Raw genomic sequence first — 20,492 nt, forward strand, 5'->3', positions numbered from 1 at the left:
AGATAATGCAAGCATGTTTGTGGTTCCTGTAATGCATCGATGGCTGGGTGAGAAATTTTGTCATGAGGTCTTGTGGTTGCCTCTCCGGGGAAAAAGTATATTGCATGAGACAAAAAAATTCTAAGCATTTTATCAGAAGGCGGATTTTGCTAGAGATAGCTTCCCTGCTCCTTCACTGCATTTCCAGATGTCTGCATCCTTTCCAACAATGGCACAGGAATTGTCAAAAAGGATCAGGATATTTTTTTAACGTTTTACGTTCAGAGAATTACTTTTCAAAGTACAGCATTGCAGCAATATTCCACAATTTGAAAAATATGATAATTAATTTAATGTCAATTCAAGCTCCTTAACCAAATCATTCCCAACTATTGTTTTCTCTCCATAGATATAGCAAGAGATAAGGTGGACCTGGCGTGGAATACTTTGTAACTTTGTCGGCTCCCTTTATGTGGTGACTCTTTGCATACCTTGAGTATGCAAAACAAAGAATTTCACTGTGACTTGTCACATGTGACAATAAAGTATTAATTAATAAATGAAGAGTGTCAGCATGTCAAAGAGATTATGTCAACTTTGGATGGGTTTAAGTAGACTAGGTCTCCATTGCGGGCTGTTTGGTATGAAGGGCCAGCACATGATTTAGAGGTCTGGTCATTGCCTGTGCCTGTAAAGGAAAGTTAAGTCTTCTTCTTCTTGCGTATGGCGTGCACAGTCTGAAGTTGTAAGACAACTTGTTCTGTTTGATCTCCTGCTTGTGCACGCCAGGTTGATTGCATTCGTCGAAACAGGGTGGACCACGTGAAGGTTGCAATCTCACACCCCAAATCTCCCATGTTACCTGATAGAGTCTTTGATCTGCAGCAGTACCTAAGCTCCACCATTTAACTCGCTGTTGCCCATTATCCCTGGGCCTCTCCTCTCCAATCCTTGGTTGATCACCACCTTCATTTAAGCCCTGCTCATTCCCACTCTAACCACAGCATATGTGACTCCAGTTATGGTCACCCTGGTCTCCTAAACTCAGCCCTGGACGTGACACACTAGATGACACGTTTATGCGTGCACTGAGAATTGCAAGAGGAGACCTGAGATTGCAATGGTCGCAATGCACTCCACAACCGACCACATCCCATCTTCTGCACCATTTGTTTCATTCGAATTGCCTGGCCACAGTGGCAACTGTTTGAGAGTCTGGGAGTAAATCCTGATGTTAGAGAGCCAGACGTTTTGGGAAAATTAGGAAACAAATTAGGAAATTTGGAACTCTTTCACAAATGGAAAATGATCAATAGTCGGGTCTATAGCTAATTTTAAGTCTAAGATAGATAAGAGTTATGGTTAAATAAAGACATTAAAGGATTTGGTGTTATTTCACAGTTGAACCGTCAACTCAGTCAATAGCAGAATTGGCCAGAATGATTACATTGCAGATTCCTGTTGCCATGTTCCCAAACACTACAATTCTAAAGATGATCAGACTGTTGTCAAAAGCAAGAAAAGGTCTTTCTGCTGCTATCTTTTTCTGGCTCTCCATGTCTTTGGACTTTGCCAAACTGCTACTATCCAGAAATATGATTTACTTATTGATTGATAACTAAAATGCGTTGTTAAGATACTTATAAGCCATCATCACATTTTTCAGGACGTTGCTAACGCCATAAAGAATAAAATATTTGAAAGTGTTATCAACACAGACCTGGCTTAGCTGGAACTATTGGAAACAGACTGTGACAATGGATTTGTTTCGCATTAGCTTTTAAGATTCATATTCTGCTGGTATGATCACCATCTTAAGAAATTGCAGATATTTTAATAATGTAATTTCGTTCAAACCTAGGTTTGAATGACAATAAATAGCATTCCATCCATCCATCCAATGATCCATTGATTTTGGATCATAGAGTGGTATAGCAGAGAAACAGGCCCTTCAGTTCATCATGTCTGTGCTGAGCTTTTGCCCACATTATGGACCAAATCTCTATGCCTTGCCTATTCATAGGCCTATCTACATGCCTCTTAATATAGTATTTAAGAAGGAACTGCAGATGCTGAATAATCAAAGGTACACAAAAATGCTGGAGAAACTCAGCGGGTGCAGCAGCGTCTATGGAGCGAAGGAGATAGGCAACGTTTTGGGCCGTAACCTTCACTCTTAATATAGTGATTGTATCTATTTCCACCACCTCCTTTGACGGTCCGTTTCAGATTTTACTATTCCAAATGTAAAAAAACTTTCCCCTCAAATTCCCTTTAAAACTTATTTATCTCATTCTAAAGCTCTGGCCTCTTTGTCTTGATAACATATGGGGAATAAATCATGAAACATTTGGATTTATATGATGTATTTCATGATCTCAGGAATTTAAATAGGTTTATAGTCAATTATATAACTCTATGAAGTACTCAGCAAAATAATTTAGGACGCTTAGGAGCTACTTTGTGCAAAGCTATGTTCAGGAATATGATAATATAATTTAGTAATGTTGGCTGAGGTTTGAATATTGCTCAGGCCGTAAGGGGATAATAAGCTGCACTTTCTTAAAGTAATGCAACAGCACTGTTTACCCACACTTGTAAGGGATTGTAAGATGGCACTTCCAACAGGACAACACTTATTCAGAAGACCGCTGAAGTGTCAGCTAATATCTGTGCTCAAGTTTTTACAGTGAGTGAGAAGTAAAAATACAGCTGACTAAGCTATGATTGAGACAGAACTCTGGGTAAGTTCCAGAGCTGAAATGTTGCCAGGAGCTGGCAGAATGACCACAGCCTTTAATTTATACACTCCTGGATCCTTCCCAGCAAAAACAGGAAATTGTATGCCCAACTCTGCAAAACTGGTGCAAGAAGTAAGTGACGGATTACTTATTTCCATCGAATTCCCTGTGGGAAACTGTCAGCAACATGTGAGGCTGACCAACACATTTTTTCATGGGTTACAATTATTGTGAAAGTATGACGTACTTTGATATCGTGAATGTGGATATATAGAACCACAAGCAATTCCACAGGCTTCCAGTGCAGACAAGAGTTCAATTGCATTAATAAGCTGCTTCCTATGTTTACTGACATAAAAATGTCAGATCCTGACATCAGCCACGACCTCTGCATTTAATGAAATCTATGATGCCACTGATACTTATTAAAGGAACTGAAGGACTGAATAGAAAAATTCTTGTGATCAAGGACAGCCTTTTTGAACTCAGCTGATGATCATCTGCACAAAAGCAGAATTGTGATTTAAGATGCATGCCCTCACCACAATCCTAAACAAGCAGATCACAGGAATTGTGAGGTGTTCTAACTTCATGATAGTCCTTAATGACTAACTCACAGTCACTAAGCTGCTTCAGAGCATAATTATTGTTGTAATGTTGGTACGTGCCAAATAATTTGTGCATGTTCCGCAATAGTCATGCAATAAATGACCACCAAATCGCATTACTGACTTGGTGGAGTATTAAACATTGATTCATGCATGATTCATTATCTTCAGTGTTGGTAAAGTATGTCTGATGATTGCACAGAACAAGGCTTTTACAGTCCGAAACGTAAACTATCCCTTTTCCCCACAGATGGTACTTGACCCACAGAGTTCCTCCAGCAATTTGCTTTTTTGCTCCGGATTCCAGCATCTGCAGTCTCTTGTGTCTCCATTGTACTCAATCAATTTGATTTGGTCACCATTATGTCAAGAGGTGACTGAGTGTATTGGTAAGGCTGTAGGCACCAGCAAGATCACATCTATCCAGAATAGGATAGGCCTCTAACAAAAATGTCCAAGTACAACTACAACAGTGACATCCATCCAATAATGCAGAAAGTTGCCCATAAATAATCTGCCAAAAAAATACTTTCCGACTAACTACGATCTGATCAGTCTCCTCTCACTCATCAGCAAGGAGGTAGAAGTAGGACTTACCACCTAATAACTTGATCACTGACGATCAGTTTTGGTTATAATCATAATAAGTAGTTCTGAATTAGTTAAGTGATACCATTTAGCTATGTGTGAATTTTAGTAGAAAATATCTACTGCACACTCACACAGCCTGCTTTGGCAAACTCATCATGCAATAAAAGGATGAAAATATGCAAATCTGAATATATGCAATGAAATCACTCATGCAATAACTGTTCATGACTTTTTTTATTATCCAATCAGATGCAATTAATTATAGCTGGAATTCCAATAAGTAGCTAATAATTAAAATATTGGACATACATTAAAACTGCATTGGAGATTTCATGCACCAGAGACTCCATCTGAATGAACCATAATCATATAAACCTTTTTAATAGATTCGCAAGCATTCGCAATTTGACAGAGAGCAGTAACTGTTTTAATATACATTGAAAGCTACAATAACTTGAAAAAGTGTCAGCGAACTAAGATCAGATTATACCATCTGAATCTATTGAATATTAAAATAATGTTCTTACTTGCTTGAATGTCAAATGCTGGACCATGGTAAAATGCCACTGCTTGAGTTGCTATAAGCATGCTCTGGAGAGAATCACATAATTTGGCTGACAAGGTATGGAACCATTGTTGGCAAATTAAACCAAAGTTCATTATACACTTGGGTGGACATACAATCAAGATACATTTATTTACGTATTATGCTGCAAAAGGAAACCATTCAGCCCATCACGTTCCTGCTGGCTCTCTAGTTCAGTAGAACAAGGCTATTCCCTGCATCTTGTTTCCCTGAAGCCTGACACTCTCTCACGTGCATTCGCACGTGCATAACAGCACATCTTTGATCCCTTTACCACTTCCCCACTGGGATAATTTACAGTATCCAATTAATTCCGAGAGAATGTGCAAATTTCACACAGCTCCCAAGGTCCTGATTGAACTGCTGCCTTTGTGCTGTCCAACTAATTCACCTGGCCCATATTTATCTTTTAACAAAAATCACCAAGTCACATTATGAGTTTATTGATCCCATTTGAAGCTTTGTTTTTCGTCTATTTTGCACTTTGGGATGAGATCCTGATGAACCTATTATAAATATAATATTTTTGGTGTGTTTTGTATTAAATTTCATCTGCCATTGTTCTATCCAAATGATCCTTTATTTTTTTTAAATCAGCAACTTTAGCATCAACATTGCCACTCTAGCATCAACATAGAAACCCCAAGGATAACTTGGTGTGGTGCTGAGAAAACTCAGTAGACAGCATTATTGTACCTCCACCAATGTAAAGCACTTTGGCCAACGAGAGTTGTTTTTTAAATGTGCTATATAAATAAAAGTGACTTGACTTGACTTGACTTGACTATTGTGCACAAACCCTGGTGCCTTTCACAACATTGAACTCTTTCTTTTGATTATATTTTTATTATCCCCAGACCTTTTTGCCTGTTGTAAGGCTTTCCAAGATTATATGGACAATGGTGAAAAACCCAATACTCCGGCCAAGTTTGATATTCCAGATCACTGATCTGAACTCGTGTGATTTAAAGGACCAACAGATGTCTGCAATGTCCTGCAATCTCAAATACACGTTCACAGATGTGCCCGGTTTTGTTTGTCCATGAATGTCAGAGTTACTGTCAACTTCTTAGCCTCAGGATTATTCCAGGCAGATGTTGTTGATCCTTTCCATTCATTACAGTTTGCAGTTCATTGCTGCAATAGGAAGACCACCAAAGCTGCATAGGCAAGGAGAGTTGACTTCATCCCATTTTCACCTCAGTCCACGGTAGTGGGCAGAACAGACCTGAAGAATTATTACTCATGCACTACTATGATGGGCACCCTGGCAACTTGCTGGGGAAGCTGCCTGTAGCTCTGAAGGATCTGCCTCTCTTGTATAAAAAACAGAACCATGAAGATGCTGTTCTTCATCAGCCTTTACAGATCCTTTGATATTCTTCCACCACTTTCTCCTCTCCCTCCTTCCCTAGATTATTTCAGCATCCATTTTTTAAGCAGTAATACCTCATTATAACTGGAATAGTTCTGGTTGTATTCCACGAGGAGCTTGCTACTGTGGGTGCATCTAGCCACTTAGTTTCTTCATTATCAAAGTCAAGCTCGTTTACTTAAAATGCAAAACACTTTCTTCATGATCATTTGTAATGTAAATAGATTCATTTCATTCCATCAAGAATTAACATCATTCCATATGACACAGAATTATTGTTATTATCTGCAATTTTTAGAATTACATTTTATTATTTGTACATATATATATGTACAATATATATATAAATAATAAAATGTAATTGTAAAAATCGCAGATAATAACAATAATTCGGTGTCATATGGAATGATGTTAATTCTTGATGGAATGAAATGAATAATGTAGCTTTATCTTCATTATTATAAGATTTTAAATTGCTTTTTCAGTTCATGGGAGTGGGCTATAAACTATGTAACATAGACAAACTATATTCAATGCTGGATCAACCTTAGTTTACACAATTTATCTTTGATTCCCGATTACAATATGTTAAGCAGAATTATCAGTTACACCAGGAAATTAAATTAATTCGTTTGCAATTCAGAATTGTTAATATAAGTGTTGTAAAATTATTTATATATTGTATTTGTCTAATGTATCTATCTTTAATGTAAAAACACGTACAATGTAAATGAGTTTATTCATTATTGTAGGTAATGTTGAATTATTACATGCGGTGTAGAACTATTGTTTACTATTTCCATGATATTACGGAATGTCTAATTATCTTTACTACAATGCAAAGATGTAGCGTCTCTATTCAATGAAATACATCAGCGCTCTTTATCATGCAGTTCGGAATTGTATTCAACGTGCATTATAATAGTTGATATTAAACACGATGCGTAATTATATGGAAAATTAGGTGTTTTTGTCATGCAGCGCGAAATTATCCCAATATTTATGCGCGAAAGGGTAATTACTTGAAGTTTATACGTGGTGTCGAATTAAGTTCCTTATTATACGCACTGCAAAAATGATCTTCGTGGTTATTTTGTAGGTTTGGTGCTGGAAGCCTGGAGCTGAGCGAGCGAGCGGTCGGTGGGTCGGTGGTTGTGCAGCCTCGTCCTTCACTCCCGCCCCCCCCGCGCGCCACGTACCCTTTACCCCCTGACCTTCGCCCAGGCGGCGCCGCCAGCTTGCGCGGCTCTTCGCTGATGGATGCTGAGCGTCGTTTCGTCGCCAGTGCCGATCCGGCCTGCTCCTTCGCCTCGCTCCCCTCATTCCCATCCCGCTCGAAACTATGCGAAGAAAGTCGAGAATCCTCCTATGCTTCGCCCTTCTCTGGGTGCTGGGGATCGCCTATTACATTTATCTGGGCAACGGGACGAGCAGGAAGGTGAGGATTATTATTATTATTTTCTCCCTCTCCCTCTCCCTCTCCCTCTCTCCCTCTCTCGCTCTCTCTCTCTCGCTCTCAGCTTGAAGAAAGACCAAGAGCGACCGGTTGTGTGTGCTGGGCCTCGGCTCCCCAGCCTGCTCGGGAAGGCGGCGAGTCCCCGGGATCCGTCCCCGGACAGGCTGCTGGAGGCGGACACCGGCCCCCGGCCCTTGCCAGCGAGCCAGCCAGCGAGCCAGCACTGACAGGCAGTGGAACACATGGGCACTCGCCGACACATCTAGAGACGGGGGGAGCACAGGCAGACATTAACAACCGGGACACCCAGGCAGGCGCTCGTTCATTCATGTAGCGTCTGGATCAGTCGGACACTGGAGCAGGCACACAGACAGTGGATCAGGCACATAGAGAGTGGAGCAGGCACACAGACAGTGGATCAGGCACACAGACAGTGGATCAGGCACATAGAGAGTGGAGCAGGCACATAGAGAGTGGATCAGGCACACAGGCACTGGAGCAGGCACACGGATTGTGGATCAGGCACTCGGATTGTGGATCAGGCACACAGACGCTGGATCAGGCACACAGACACTGGAGCAGGCACACAGAGAGTGGAGCAGGCACTCGGATTGTGGATCAGGCACACAAATAGTGGATCAGGCACACGGAGAGTGGATCAGGCACACGGAGAGTGGATCAGGCACACGGAGAGTGGATCAGGCACACAGACAGTGGATCAGGCACACAGACAGTGGATCAGGCACACGGAGAGCGGATCAGGCACACGGACAGTGGATCAAGCACACGGAGAGTGGATCAGGCACACGGATTGTGGATCAGGCACACAGACAGTGGAGCAGGCACACAGACAGTGGATCAGGCACACACACACTGGAGCAGGCACATAAATAGTGGATCAGGCACACAGACACTGGATCAGGCACACGGATAGTGGATCAGGCACACAGAGAGTGGATCAGCCACAGACAGGATCAGCCACAGACAGGATCAGTCTCACAGTTCATCAGTTTCACAGTTCATCAGTGTTACAGACTGCCACACAGATCAGCCACAAGGACACAGGATCATGCACACGGAGACTGAATCAGGCACACAGAAAGTGGATCAGTCTCACAGACAGTGGATGAGCCACACGGGCACTAGATCTGGCATACAGACACCAAGGAACTTACAGCCTCATAGAGACTGGATCAGTCATGTTGGCACTCGAATGTGCAGCACACGATCACTCGCACAGACACCAGATCAGACTCGCAGACACCGAAACCTGCTGACTCTGGATCAGTCTCACCACACTGGATCAGTCTCACAGACATTGGATCAACCTCACAGAAACTGGATCGGTCGCACAGACACAGGAACTGCAGACACTGGATCAGTCAGACACACACACTGGAATGTACAGGCACTGAATCACACACACTGGATTACTCTCACACGCACAGGAACTGCAGACATTGGATCAGTCACACACACACTGGAATGTACAGGCACTGGATCACACACACTGGATCACTCACAGGCACTGGAACTTGCAGACACTGGAGGAGCCACACAGACACTGGATCATTCATCCATCTCAGACAGTCCCTTGGGATCGGGCCTAACATATTTGCACTCTGTTTTGTCGGCTCTAAGTTGGCTAATGATCCGATATGGAAACTGCAGACTCTTCTACAGGTGGGGCAGGTAGCTGATTCATGGCCTTTCCATTTTTCAATATTTTTACTGCATTATTCACATCTGTATCTAAGGGGCTACCAGTGGTTTTAGTGTATTTGGATTTTTAGGCCTTCCATGAGATGCCACGCAAGAAGTTATTACACAACATTTGAGCACATGGAATTGGCATGGCATGAGGATTAGTTAGTCTGTTAACCAGAGTAATAAATGGCACACTTTCAGGTTGGGAGCATGACCAGTCAAGTAGTAGAGGGTTCGGAGCTGGGGTCCCAGCTGTTCAGAGTCTCTGTATTAGTAATTTGTATGAGAGAACCATGAGTAATATATCTATATTTGCTGATGATACAAATCTGGTAAACAGTATAAGTTTTGAGGAGGGGTTCCAAGAAGATATTGATACACAATAAGAATGAATAAGGACATGGCGATGATACGTAATGTGGGAACTTGTGAATACTCCACTTTTGTAGAAATGGTGAGCAACTGAAAGACATTGGTGCCGGTGGAATCTTGTATACACCTTACCAAAGGTCAACATGGAGGTATATGAAGCGATTAAGAAGGAAAGTCACATGCTAGCCTTTATTGCAAGAAGATTTGAATAAAAGAGTAGAGACACGTTCTCTAATGATATAGGGCCTTGATTAGTCTGTGCTGTGCACAGGTCAGATCCCTATAACCCAAGGAAGGATATGGCCGTTATAAAGGTAGTACAGCAAATATTCACCAGATTGCTTCTTGGGTTGGGGTGGCACGGATGTGGTTTGCCTTTTGAGAAGAGATTAAGCAGTTCCTGCTTTTTCACTCTAGATTTTGGAGGAATGAGTGATGTTTGTGTCGTCACCCATGAGTGATGAGTGACGTCACCCATTCCTTCTCTCCAGAGATGCTGCCTGTCTCGCTGAGTTACTCCAGCATTTTGTGTCTATCTTTGGTGTAAACCAGCATCTGCAGTTCCTTCCCACTCGTTTTAAATCCTAATGTGCATACAAATTAAATCAAATTCCATTTATATCAATTTAGGCATTGTTTCTAATTTAGGCATTGTTTCCAATTCTGACATGAACCTGGGTGTGATTTGTGTCACTTTGGTCCACAGAGCAATACTACAAGTGAATTATTACAAAGCTCTTTGAGCATTCAGTTAAGACTGTTATCAAGTGCCTTGGTTCATATTTGAATGAACAGAATCCCCATCTTTTTATCCTCTACATTCCTTTGTCCTCCTTTAAGTCCACTCTGCTACAATTTGTATCGGAGACCATAAATATGAAAATTTGCAGTCCAATAAAGAAACCTTTCTTTTCAATCAGGGTTTGGTGAGAATGGCGAACCCACAACCACTGCGAGTGTTTGAGGCAGATTGTGTAGATTTATCTAAGGGGAGTACATACAAGAGAAAGCAAATATGCTTCCAGGAAGGGATGAAGAAAAGAGGGTGGAGGATCTTGTAAAGCACAAACACTGGGTAAACTAGTTGGATTTGATGCCGTTTCTGAATATTGTATGTAAATTGATCCTCTTTAACATAACTTTCAGTCACCCATCCAAATTTCTGTCCATGACTTGTTTTTTATTGTCTGCTTATGCTCCCATAAAGTGATAGAAAGCATTTTTACTCTGCTAAAGCTACTAAATACACCTTAATAACCGTGGCTGATATTTAGTGATGCCGGTGGGGTCAAGGTTGAGGTTGATGGGGAGTGAGGAAAACAGTTCAGCAAAGCAGGATTAAACTGGTTGGAATCTGATCTTTGATTGCAGATAGATTGATTGCACAATGCATATTTGTATGGATATGGTATACTGTATTAGATTTTGCAGAATAATTATATTTATTAAAATAAAAAAGGACGAGACAGTTTAATGGGAGCCCATGACCACAAATTTAAATTCATTTTTTGATCTGCTGGCTTCCCTCGCTGACAGCCAGAAGAAAGAATCTGCTTCCAACAATGTAATCTCTGGGTTTGTTAGATAGAGCTCTAGGGGCTAGTGGAATCAAGGATATGGGGAGAAGGCAGGAACAGGTTATTGATTGGGGACGATCAGCCATGATCACAATGAATGGTGGTGCTGCCTCAAAGGGCCGAATGGCCTCCTCCTGCACCTATTTTCTATGTTTCTATGTCAATAGATTAGAGATTGGGCACAATTCCAGTGGCACTGAAAGAATCAAAACTAAAACTACACCCTTCACCTCCACGCCCTTCAACCATTTCAAGGTGAACGCTGCTGATATAAGTGATCCGTCTTAAACTAAAAATACAAGCCTAGAATTAAAGCATAATTTGTTTTAGATTGCCAATAAATCATGAAGTCCTTTGGACTTCAGTAGAAATTCCAGAGATGTATATTACCTGAAAAGTTAATTTTATTACGTGGAACCTGTAAACCTACTTTGATTATTTATATTCTAGGTCCTAGCCTCACAGGGCAAAGGGAAACGAAATATGTAAATTATTTGTTTTCCCTTTTTTCCCCATTTGTTCTATTTCCATCCTGATGAAGACTTGTGCACACTATTGTGCAGTTTCAAGGAGTGTTGTAATGCCGGATGTACTACCCTTCATATGAGGTGTTAAAGTGAAGCCCCATTTATTCACTGGTGGATGTTAAAGATCCTACAGAAGAGGGGATGTCCAGAGTAATGTGATCGGTGTTTATCTAGCAGTCAGCATTATTAATGTAGATGATGTGATCATATTCGTATTGCTAACTGTTGAACATTTGCTGCATACAAATTAGCTCCTGTTTGCTGGATTACAAGAACGACTGCACTTTGAGAAGTCCTGAGGCGTTACAATGTCCCTTTCCTCAATTGTGTTTTTCATCTCACAAATGCTACCAGACCTGTTGAGTGTTTTCAGCATGTTGTGCTTTACTTCACATTTTCACTATCTGCAGTGTTGTCTTCTTTCTTTGTCTGCATTGGACAGTTTCTAATTTTACACTGCGATCACGTACGATTTTGTGGGCTCGGCGACGAGGTGTATCGTAAAATGAATGTGTTGCAGCTTATGACCCTTTCCGTTTCTTTCTCATGCTTGCCGTAGATCATTGGTTGCAAAGGGACATACAATGGCCATCTCCAAAGACAAAATGAAATAGTGAGGTCTGCATTGGCTAAAGTGTTTTAAAATTACTTCCACATATTGTACTAGTGTGGCTTTGAGTATGCTGCCAAGGTTAAATAGGTGCTGGGTCCAAATCCAATGTCTTCTTTTCTGGAATCACAAACCTTTCTTTTAATCATGACATTCACATTGTGGGTGTAGCTGTAATGATGGTGTTTAATGCCCATCCCTAGTTACCGTGGCAGCACATCAATATGTATGATCTGCGGTTATATGATGTGGCTTAGTTGATCTCAAGATTAATAGGTAACCACCTTGGTGTTGGATAGGGAAAGGAAAACATTGGTATCGGTTTAATATTGTACTGAGATACAGTGAAAAGCTTTCTTTGCATGTTATCCAGTCAAATCAGACTACGTGTGATTACAATAAAACCATAAACAAGTACAACTGGTAGTGGAAAGAGGAAAGTAACAATGCAGAAGCTAGTGTTACAGAAAAAGTGCAATTTTAAAAAGAAGTGCGGGTCTGCAACGAGGTAGGTTGGATGATTAAAATGACACCCTAGCTTATGAGAGGAACCATCAGTGGTCTGACGACAGTGGGGAAGATGGTGTTCTTGAAGCTTTCAAGCTTTTGTATCTTGTACCAATGGGAGAGGGAAGAAAAGGAAATGGAAAGAAGAGGGTGAAAATTGTCTGCGATTATGTTGGCTGGTTTCTTTCGGCAGTGTAAAGTGTAAATTGGAGTCGATTGGGAAGAGGTCAGTTTGTGTGATGGAGAATGCTGGTTGGTGTGACACCTACAACTCTACAATTTCTTGTGGTCTTGGGCAGATCTGTTGCCAAACTGAACTGTGATGCATCCCATTAGAATGCTTTCTGCGGTGCATCTGTAGAAGTTGGTAAGTCGTTAGAAGGATGGCAAACTTCCTTATTCATCTGAGGAAGTAAAGGCGTGTTTTAATTTGGCCGTAGCTTCAATGTGGTTGGTCCAGGTCAAATTACTGGTGATACTTAGGAACATGATGTTCTTGACCATTTACACTTTGGCACCATTAATGCTGATTTATACGTACACAACATCACCTCCGGAAGTTAATAACTAGCTCCTTCATTTTGCTGACATTGGAGTGGTTATGTAATAAAAGGGAACTACAGATGCTGGTTTATACCAAAGACTGACACGAAAAACTGGAGTAACTCTGCGGGTCAGACAGCTTCGCTGGAGAAAATGGATAGGTAAAGTTGCGGGTCGGGATCCTCCTCAGACTGATTGTGGAGGGGGGAAATGGAAGCAAGAAAAGACTCGGACATACCAGGGCTGCCAACAAATGACCTCAGGCTTGTCCTGGTCTTTTCTTGCTCCCATCCCCCAACAATGTCTGAAGAAGGGACCCAGCCAGAAACATCATCTATCCATTTTCTCCAGAGATGCTGCCTGACCTGCTGAGTTACTCCAGCATTTTGTGTCTATCTGTGAAGGATCGTTTGTTGTCTTAACACCATGTTATTAAGCTCTCTTTCTCCTTCCTGAGTTTCATGTCATTACTTTTCGAGATCCGGCCCACTAGTTCTGCAAACTTGTATATGCTGTTAGACCGCATTTGGCTGCACAGTTGTGAGTGCTGAGGGAAAATAGCAAGAGGCCAAGAACACACCTTGCAGGGCACCATTGTTAAGAATTATCATGAAGGATTTTTCATCACCGATACTCAACTTTAAAGGACCGTTGTGAACCAATTGGATACCTCAGGGTGTTTATGTGATGTCTAGACTTTTATTTTCAAATTAATCTTCTCAAATGTTTAACTTAAATGATCTGGTTATTAGTCTAGCAACATGGCCTTCATCCTATCATAGGGCTAGAAACTGCCTGTATCATGGGTGAGAGCTCAAACAGGATACTGATTGCAGAGGTACACAAAAATGCTGGAGAAACTCAGCGGGTGCAGCAGCATCTATGGAGCGAAGGAGATAGGCAACGTTTCGGGCAGAAACCCTTCTTCAGACTGCACTTTGAGAAGTCCTGAGGCGTTACAATGTCCCTTTCCTTAATTCTGTTTTTATTCTCACAAATGCTACCAGACCTGTTGAGTGTTTTCAGCATGTTCTGCTTTACTTCATATTTTGAAGAAGGGTTTCAGCCCGAAACGTTGCCTATCGAGTCTGAAGAAGGGTTTCGGCCCGAAACATTGCCTATCTCCTTCGCTCCATGGATGCTGCTGCACCCGCTGAGTTTCTCCAGCATTTTTGTGTACCTTCGATTTTCCAGCATCTGCAGTTCCTTCTTTAATACTGATTGCAGAGGCTGTGATACCGGCAGACCCTGGACATAGGAGAACCGGGAGTCTAACCTTCCGCACCTTCCAGGTCGGCTGCGGGGGGTGTCCCCCAGGGCACGAAGGCTGAAGGCCCAGAGAGGAGAAGGACAGCTCACTGGCGAACTAATGAAACTGGCCTTTATGTCCAGCTTGCACTGTGTAAAATGGCGCCAACATCTGGCATTGTATGTGGACTCGGGTCTGTCTCTATGCATGGAGTATTTAATCGGTGATTGTCTTTTGTATGTGGCAATAATCACACTGATCTATCTGCAAAAGATTTATTTCACTGTACCTTTGATACACGTGACAATAAAAAGAACCATTGAAACATAGAATGCAAGTGAATGTTTCATTGTAACGGGTGAAAATTAACAATAGCATGCTTTAAAAAGAAAAGTGATCAGCACTGATTGATATAGAACAAATATTTAATTGTAAAAGGAACACAAAAAGGCATTATTACACAGTCTCTTTCAAGACTCTCAAAGGGCAATCATGTACTTGTCAAGTGATATAATATCGGAATCTAAGCATTCAATGTGCACATGCAGCTTAAGTTTAACATTTGGGCAAAAGGTGCGGACAGAATTGGGGAAAATACATTTAATGCAAAGAATATTTACGAACTGAAAATCACTACTTGTAGGAATGGTGGAAACGATTATTTTTTGCTTTCTAATGGGATTTGGTAGATATTTGAGTGAATGTAACGTGCAGGACATGGGGAAATAGGGTTTCTATGTTGGTGCTGGAATAGACTTGATGGGTTAAGCGGTCTCCTTCTGTCCCAGAACAATTCTGACATTTCCATGATCACATTCAGTATCTCTTCCAACCTCTGGGTCTTCCAACATTGCAGCATTCCCACTGTGCTGTATTGTGAGTAGCATCCTAAATTATTCACACCGAAAATGTTTATTCAGAGCTCTAGCCACTGAGACATAGCTAGAAAATAATGCTTTGTCCCACATATGCAGGTGTGCATGTATTGCAGTCAGAAGGTTGCTCAAGCAGTCCGCTCATTTAATTTGAAATAGCTATTAACATGGGAAACTCCAGTCAAAAATAATGCTATCATTTAAACATCTCTGGTCCTTGATTTGTGTTCATTTGGCAGAAGTGTTTGCATGACTGCATGGGTTTGTTTCAGCTCTTGCAGCTGAATGTCACTTCTTAAGCATTATGCTCATTACAGTGGAAGGATTCATGTGCTGATCTTTGTTGCTATTATTTTACTGCTGACCATTTAAAAACAGTTTTTAATCTAGTGATGTGCAGTAATCTAGTGCGCATATTGAATGTTACAACTTAATTGAGAAAAATTCCTTTGGTGCTTAAAAATATTTTTATCAGCTCTAGCGTCTCTGTATTTTCTTAAGTAAACATAGAAACATAGAAAATAGGTGCAGGAGTAGGCCATTCGGCCCTTCGAGCATGCACTGCCATTCAATATAATCATGGCTGATCATCCAACTCGGTACCCTGTACCTGCCTTCTCTCCATACCCCCTGATACCTTTAGCCACAAGGGCCACATCTAACTCCCTCTTAAATATAGCCAATGAACTGGCCTCAACTACCTTCTGTGGCAGAGAATTCCAGAGATTCATCACTCTCTGTGTGAAAATGTTTTCCTCATCTCGGTCCTAAAATATTTCCCCCTTATCCTTAAACTGTGACCCCTTGTTCTGGACTTCCCCAACATCGGAAACAATCTTCCTGCATCTAGCCTGTCCAACCCCTTAAGAATTTTGTAAGTTTCTATAAGATCCCCCCTCAATCTTCTAAATTCTAGCGAGTACAAGCCGAGTCTATCCAGTCTTTCTTCATATGAAAGTCTTGACATCCCAGGAATCAGTCTGGTGAACCTTCTCTGTACTCCCTCTATGGCAAGAATGTCTTTCCTCAGATTAGGAGACCAAAACTGTACGCAATACTCCAGGTGTGGTCTCACCAAGACCCTGTACAACTGCAGTAGAACCTCCCTGCTCCTATACTCAAATCCTTTTGCTATGAAACGCTCATAGATGTACAGTAATGTCTATTTTATTAACTTTTCCATGCATTTAAATAGAATCAATTGTTTTAAAGGCACAAATTTGTGGCTTATCCACTCCCGTGCTGTTCAGGGAATTTGTGATGTGGCCTCTACCCACCAAGTACATACGTCTATCTCACCTAAATCAGATGACGGGAAGACTGAAATAACTAGCTCACAGATATATAATATTTATATAGTACACCATCTCCAAAGCACCTGTAGAGTCAAATGAAGTACAGTTGATGTGTGATTACTGTTGCAACAAATGTGTAACCAACCTGTGCCACAGCAAGATGTGGGAAACAGCAATGTGATAATGCCCAGATAATTTGAGTGGAGACACAAGAGATCACAGATGATGGAATCTTGAGCAAAATACAGAGGATCTCAGCGGGTCAGGCAGCATTTGTGGAAGGAAATTGATGGATGAGGCTTCAGGTCAGGACCCTTCATTGGACTGAATCTTGAGTGATCATGGCTATATATCATGCAAGATTGCAGGGAGAACTCCTCTGATTTTCTTAGAATGGTACCATGGAATCCTTCACATTCTCCTGCAACACCAGATTTAAATTTGATTTAATATCTTATTTGGAAGAGTGCATCTTTGACAATGCAGCATTCCTCATTATTGGCATTGTAAGAGTTAGCCTCAATTTTGCATTCAAGTCTCTCAAGTGAGAATTGAAGTTGTGACTCGCTGACTCAAAAGCAAGAGTGCCACACATAGAGGCACATTGACATGTTAGTGCAATGTCAAAATGGTGTCATACTTCAGTGAATCACACATTTAGACGGTTTGAAAGCCAGCAGAATCTACATTAGCAAGAACAATTTGTTAAACTTGGCTGAAAGTTTTCATTCACCAAATCCAAACTAATGGAAAATCAGTTGAGCTTTCTAGATGTGCAGGAAGGAATGGGAATGCCTGGGTGTTGAAAAAATAAAGAAGGGTCCCGACCAGAAACATCAACCATCCTTTTTCTCCAGAGATGCTCCCTGACCCACTGAGTTACTCCAGCACTTTGATCATTTTGTTTATTCCACTTCAGCCTTGGTCAAATGGTAGCAGCCAGAATTATGGATCAGCGATCCAGAGATACAAGTTTGAATCCTCACATGGCAACTTTAGAATTTAATACAAAATAATAAGTAAATCTGGAATTTAGAGTAATTCCTATCTTGGCACACAACTTCTAGATTGCTGTGAACATCCATTTGACTCACTAATGTTTACCAGGGTAGGAAATCTGCCCTCCATACCTAGACTTGGATATTGGTGAGTTCACTTGCCAAAATAAAGGGCCTGTCCCACTTACGCAATTTTTTTCGGTGACTTGCTGGCACTCGTTATTGTCAAAGCAGGTCGCCGAAAATTTTCAAAATGTGGAAAATCCAGCGGTGACCAGAAAAAGGTACGACTCTTTGGGCGACATGTCGCGGGGTGACGCCTGTATAGTCGTGAGTAGTCGCCCAAAGAATCATACAATTTTCTGGTCGCCACTGGTTTTGCAATATTTTGAAAAGTTTTCAGCAACCTGCTGCGACTATGACGGGTGCAGTTCTGGGACATTTAGGCAATCAACACTGGCATTGGCAGAAACATTCTGTGAACAGGTAAATAGTTAAAAACTATTGATGTTCAAATCTCTTAATGTTTTACATATTTGTAAAAGGTCTCATGACTGCTCCACCTCAAATTAACCTTCAGTATTATCACCTAATCTCCCTCTGCAAGTAGAAGGAATTATTAATGATAAGTGGAAAGGAGCATTAACACATGTTAACATTTTGGTACAAGGTGGATTTCTTATCTGCTTTAAATAAACCCATTACAGGTGCACAACCTTTTATCCGGAGTTCCAGAAACCGAAAAGCTCCGAAAACCGGACATTTTTTCCAGGATGTCGTCTGCACACCAAAGCTCGCGTTTGGCGCCAAACTTGACCCGAAGCGACCCACGGTCAACCCAGGTCTGTACTATTGTAGCGGCTGCCTCCTCCCCGGAGACCGGGGAGACACTTAAACATCTGTAAATCATTGCTTAAATGTTAGTCAGTTAGTTTGGAGGGCTTTTATGTGAAGGGGGGGGGGGGGGGGTGAAGGGGGAAACTTTAATTCTTAGTCCCCTACCTGGTCGGAGAGGCGGGGAGCGAGCAATGCCTTACCGGGTCGCCGTGCAGTAAGCTCCGGAGCGCTCTGGCCGCCGACTCCCAACATCGCGGAGCTGGGGCTGCGGGCGTCCGGCCGCGGGCGGCGCCGGTTGTAGCTCCGAACCCGGCAACTCTACCCCTGGCTGCGCGGCGCTCCAAATCCAGCGCGGCCCGCGGCCCGCGGCCGGACGCCCGCAGCCCCAGCTCCGCGATATTGTGTGTCGGCGGCCACAGCGCTCCGGAGCTTACTGCACGGTGACCCGGTAAGGCATTGCCTGCTCCCCGCTGGTATCCCAGCGCTGCGACGCCGCCGACTCCCAACATCGCGGAGCTGGGGCTGCGGGCGTCCGGCCGCGGGCGGCGCTGGATTTGGAGCGCCGCGCAGCCAGGGGTAGAGTTGCCGGGGTCGGAGCTACAACCGGCGCCGCCTGCGGCCGGACGCCCGCAGCCCCAGCTCCGCGATGTTGGGAGTCGGCGGCCACAGCGCTCCGGAGCTTACTGCACGGCGACCCGGTAAGGCATTGCCCGCTCCCCGCCTCTCCGACCAGGTAGAGGACTAAGAATTAAAGTTTCCCCCTTCACCCCCCCACCACATAAAATCCCTCCAAACTAACTGACTAACATTTAAGCAATGATTTACAATGATTCCCCGGTCTCCAGGGAGGAGGCAGCCGCTCCAGTCTTTTCAAGCCGCCCGCGCTACCTACCTAATCTACGCTAAAAATCTTCCATTCGGAAATCCGAAAAATTCCGAAATCCGAGAAGTGTCTGGTCCCAAGGCTTTCGGATAAAAGGTTGTGCACCTGTACTAATTGTCATCCTTTTTATTCATTCCGATCTACACCCTCATGTCTTTGTCTGAAAAACTTTCATACGGTAATTGGCCAAGAGTTTTTTCAAATTGCTGTAACACTAGGCCCTTCTTTAGTCAGAGGGTAGTATATCTTTGAAATTCATTGCCATAGGCGGCTGTGGAGGTCATCAATGGATATTTTTATGGCGGAAATTGGCATATGCTTGATTAGTAAGGGTGGCGGGGGAAAAAGGCAGGAGAATGGGGTTGAGAGGGAAAGATAGATAAGCCGTGATTGAATGGCGGAATAGAAATGTTGGGCCGAACAGTCTAATTCTGCTCCTAGAAATTATGAACTTATAAACACAAGCTACATTTAAAACATTTATCCCATGTTTTACAGCTACAATAAATTTAGGCTCATTTTCTTTCATAACCTAACAAAAGGGTGACATTTTCTCTCGCACAGAGACATTGAAATAAACTAAGATTTGATGTTCCTTTAATAAGAAGCCTGTATTTTACTTAAGTAGTGATGTTAATCATGAAATCAATTTGCATATCAGATAATAATGCATCCGAGTTCAGGAACTATTTTGATGTTCACTGTCTGATCATTTCATAATTTCTAGTCTTCTGTTAACATACATACGACAACGTGCAAAATTAAGTTGTGTTGACTGGAAACTCATACGTCTGTGGACCTGCAGGACTGCATCATCCCTGTTGAAACTAGGTTTTGGGCAGGAGATTATAATGTGATGGTAGATCAACTGGTTGAAGAACTCGGCGCACATAGCATCTGTTCTTCTAGTGCCCAGCATTTTCATTTCATTGACAACTGGTCAGTCCAGTGCAAATATAGTTGATTCTTTGGCTACCCATTTTAAATTAAACCTCAAATTGAGGACAAGTACAGATGTAACTTATTGTGTTCAACTTCTTTGCCAGGTAAATGATGTCAATTTGTAAAAGAACATGGGTCACGGGGACACACACTCTTATTCCACTGCCACCCGTGACAACAGTGACTATTATTTTCTGGATCACATTCAGTGAACCTTCATGCATAACCAGAACT

General features: G+C 42.2%; 1 protein-coding gene across 2 annotated transcripts in view; it reads left to right on the forward strand.

Annotated features, from left to right (window-relative positions):
- Nucleotides 1-7,092: 7,092 nt before the first annotated feature.
- galnt2 (polypeptide N-acetylgalactosaminyltransferase 2) overlaps nucleotides 7,093-20,492 on the forward strand; it is a 72,931-nt gene continuing 59,531 nt past the window's right edge. For both annotated transcript variants that reach the window (XM_033021828.1, XM_033021829.1), the window contains exon 1: nucleotides 7,093-7,318. In XM_033021828.1, coding sequence (XP_032877719.1) covers nucleotides 7,223-7,318 — 96 coding nt within the window. In that variant the 5' untranslated portion in view covers nucleotides 7,093-7,222. The remainder of the gene's footprint in view (nucleotides 7,319-20,492) is intronic.

This window comes from Amblyraja radiata, chromosome 5 (genome assembly GCF_010909765.2).
Source record: "Amblyraja radiata isolate CabotCenter1 chromosome 5, sAmbRad1.1.pri, whole genome shotgun sequence".
Lineage (NCBI taxonomy): Eukaryota > Metazoa > Chordata > Chondrichthyes > Rajiformes > Rajidae > Amblyraja > Amblyraja radiata.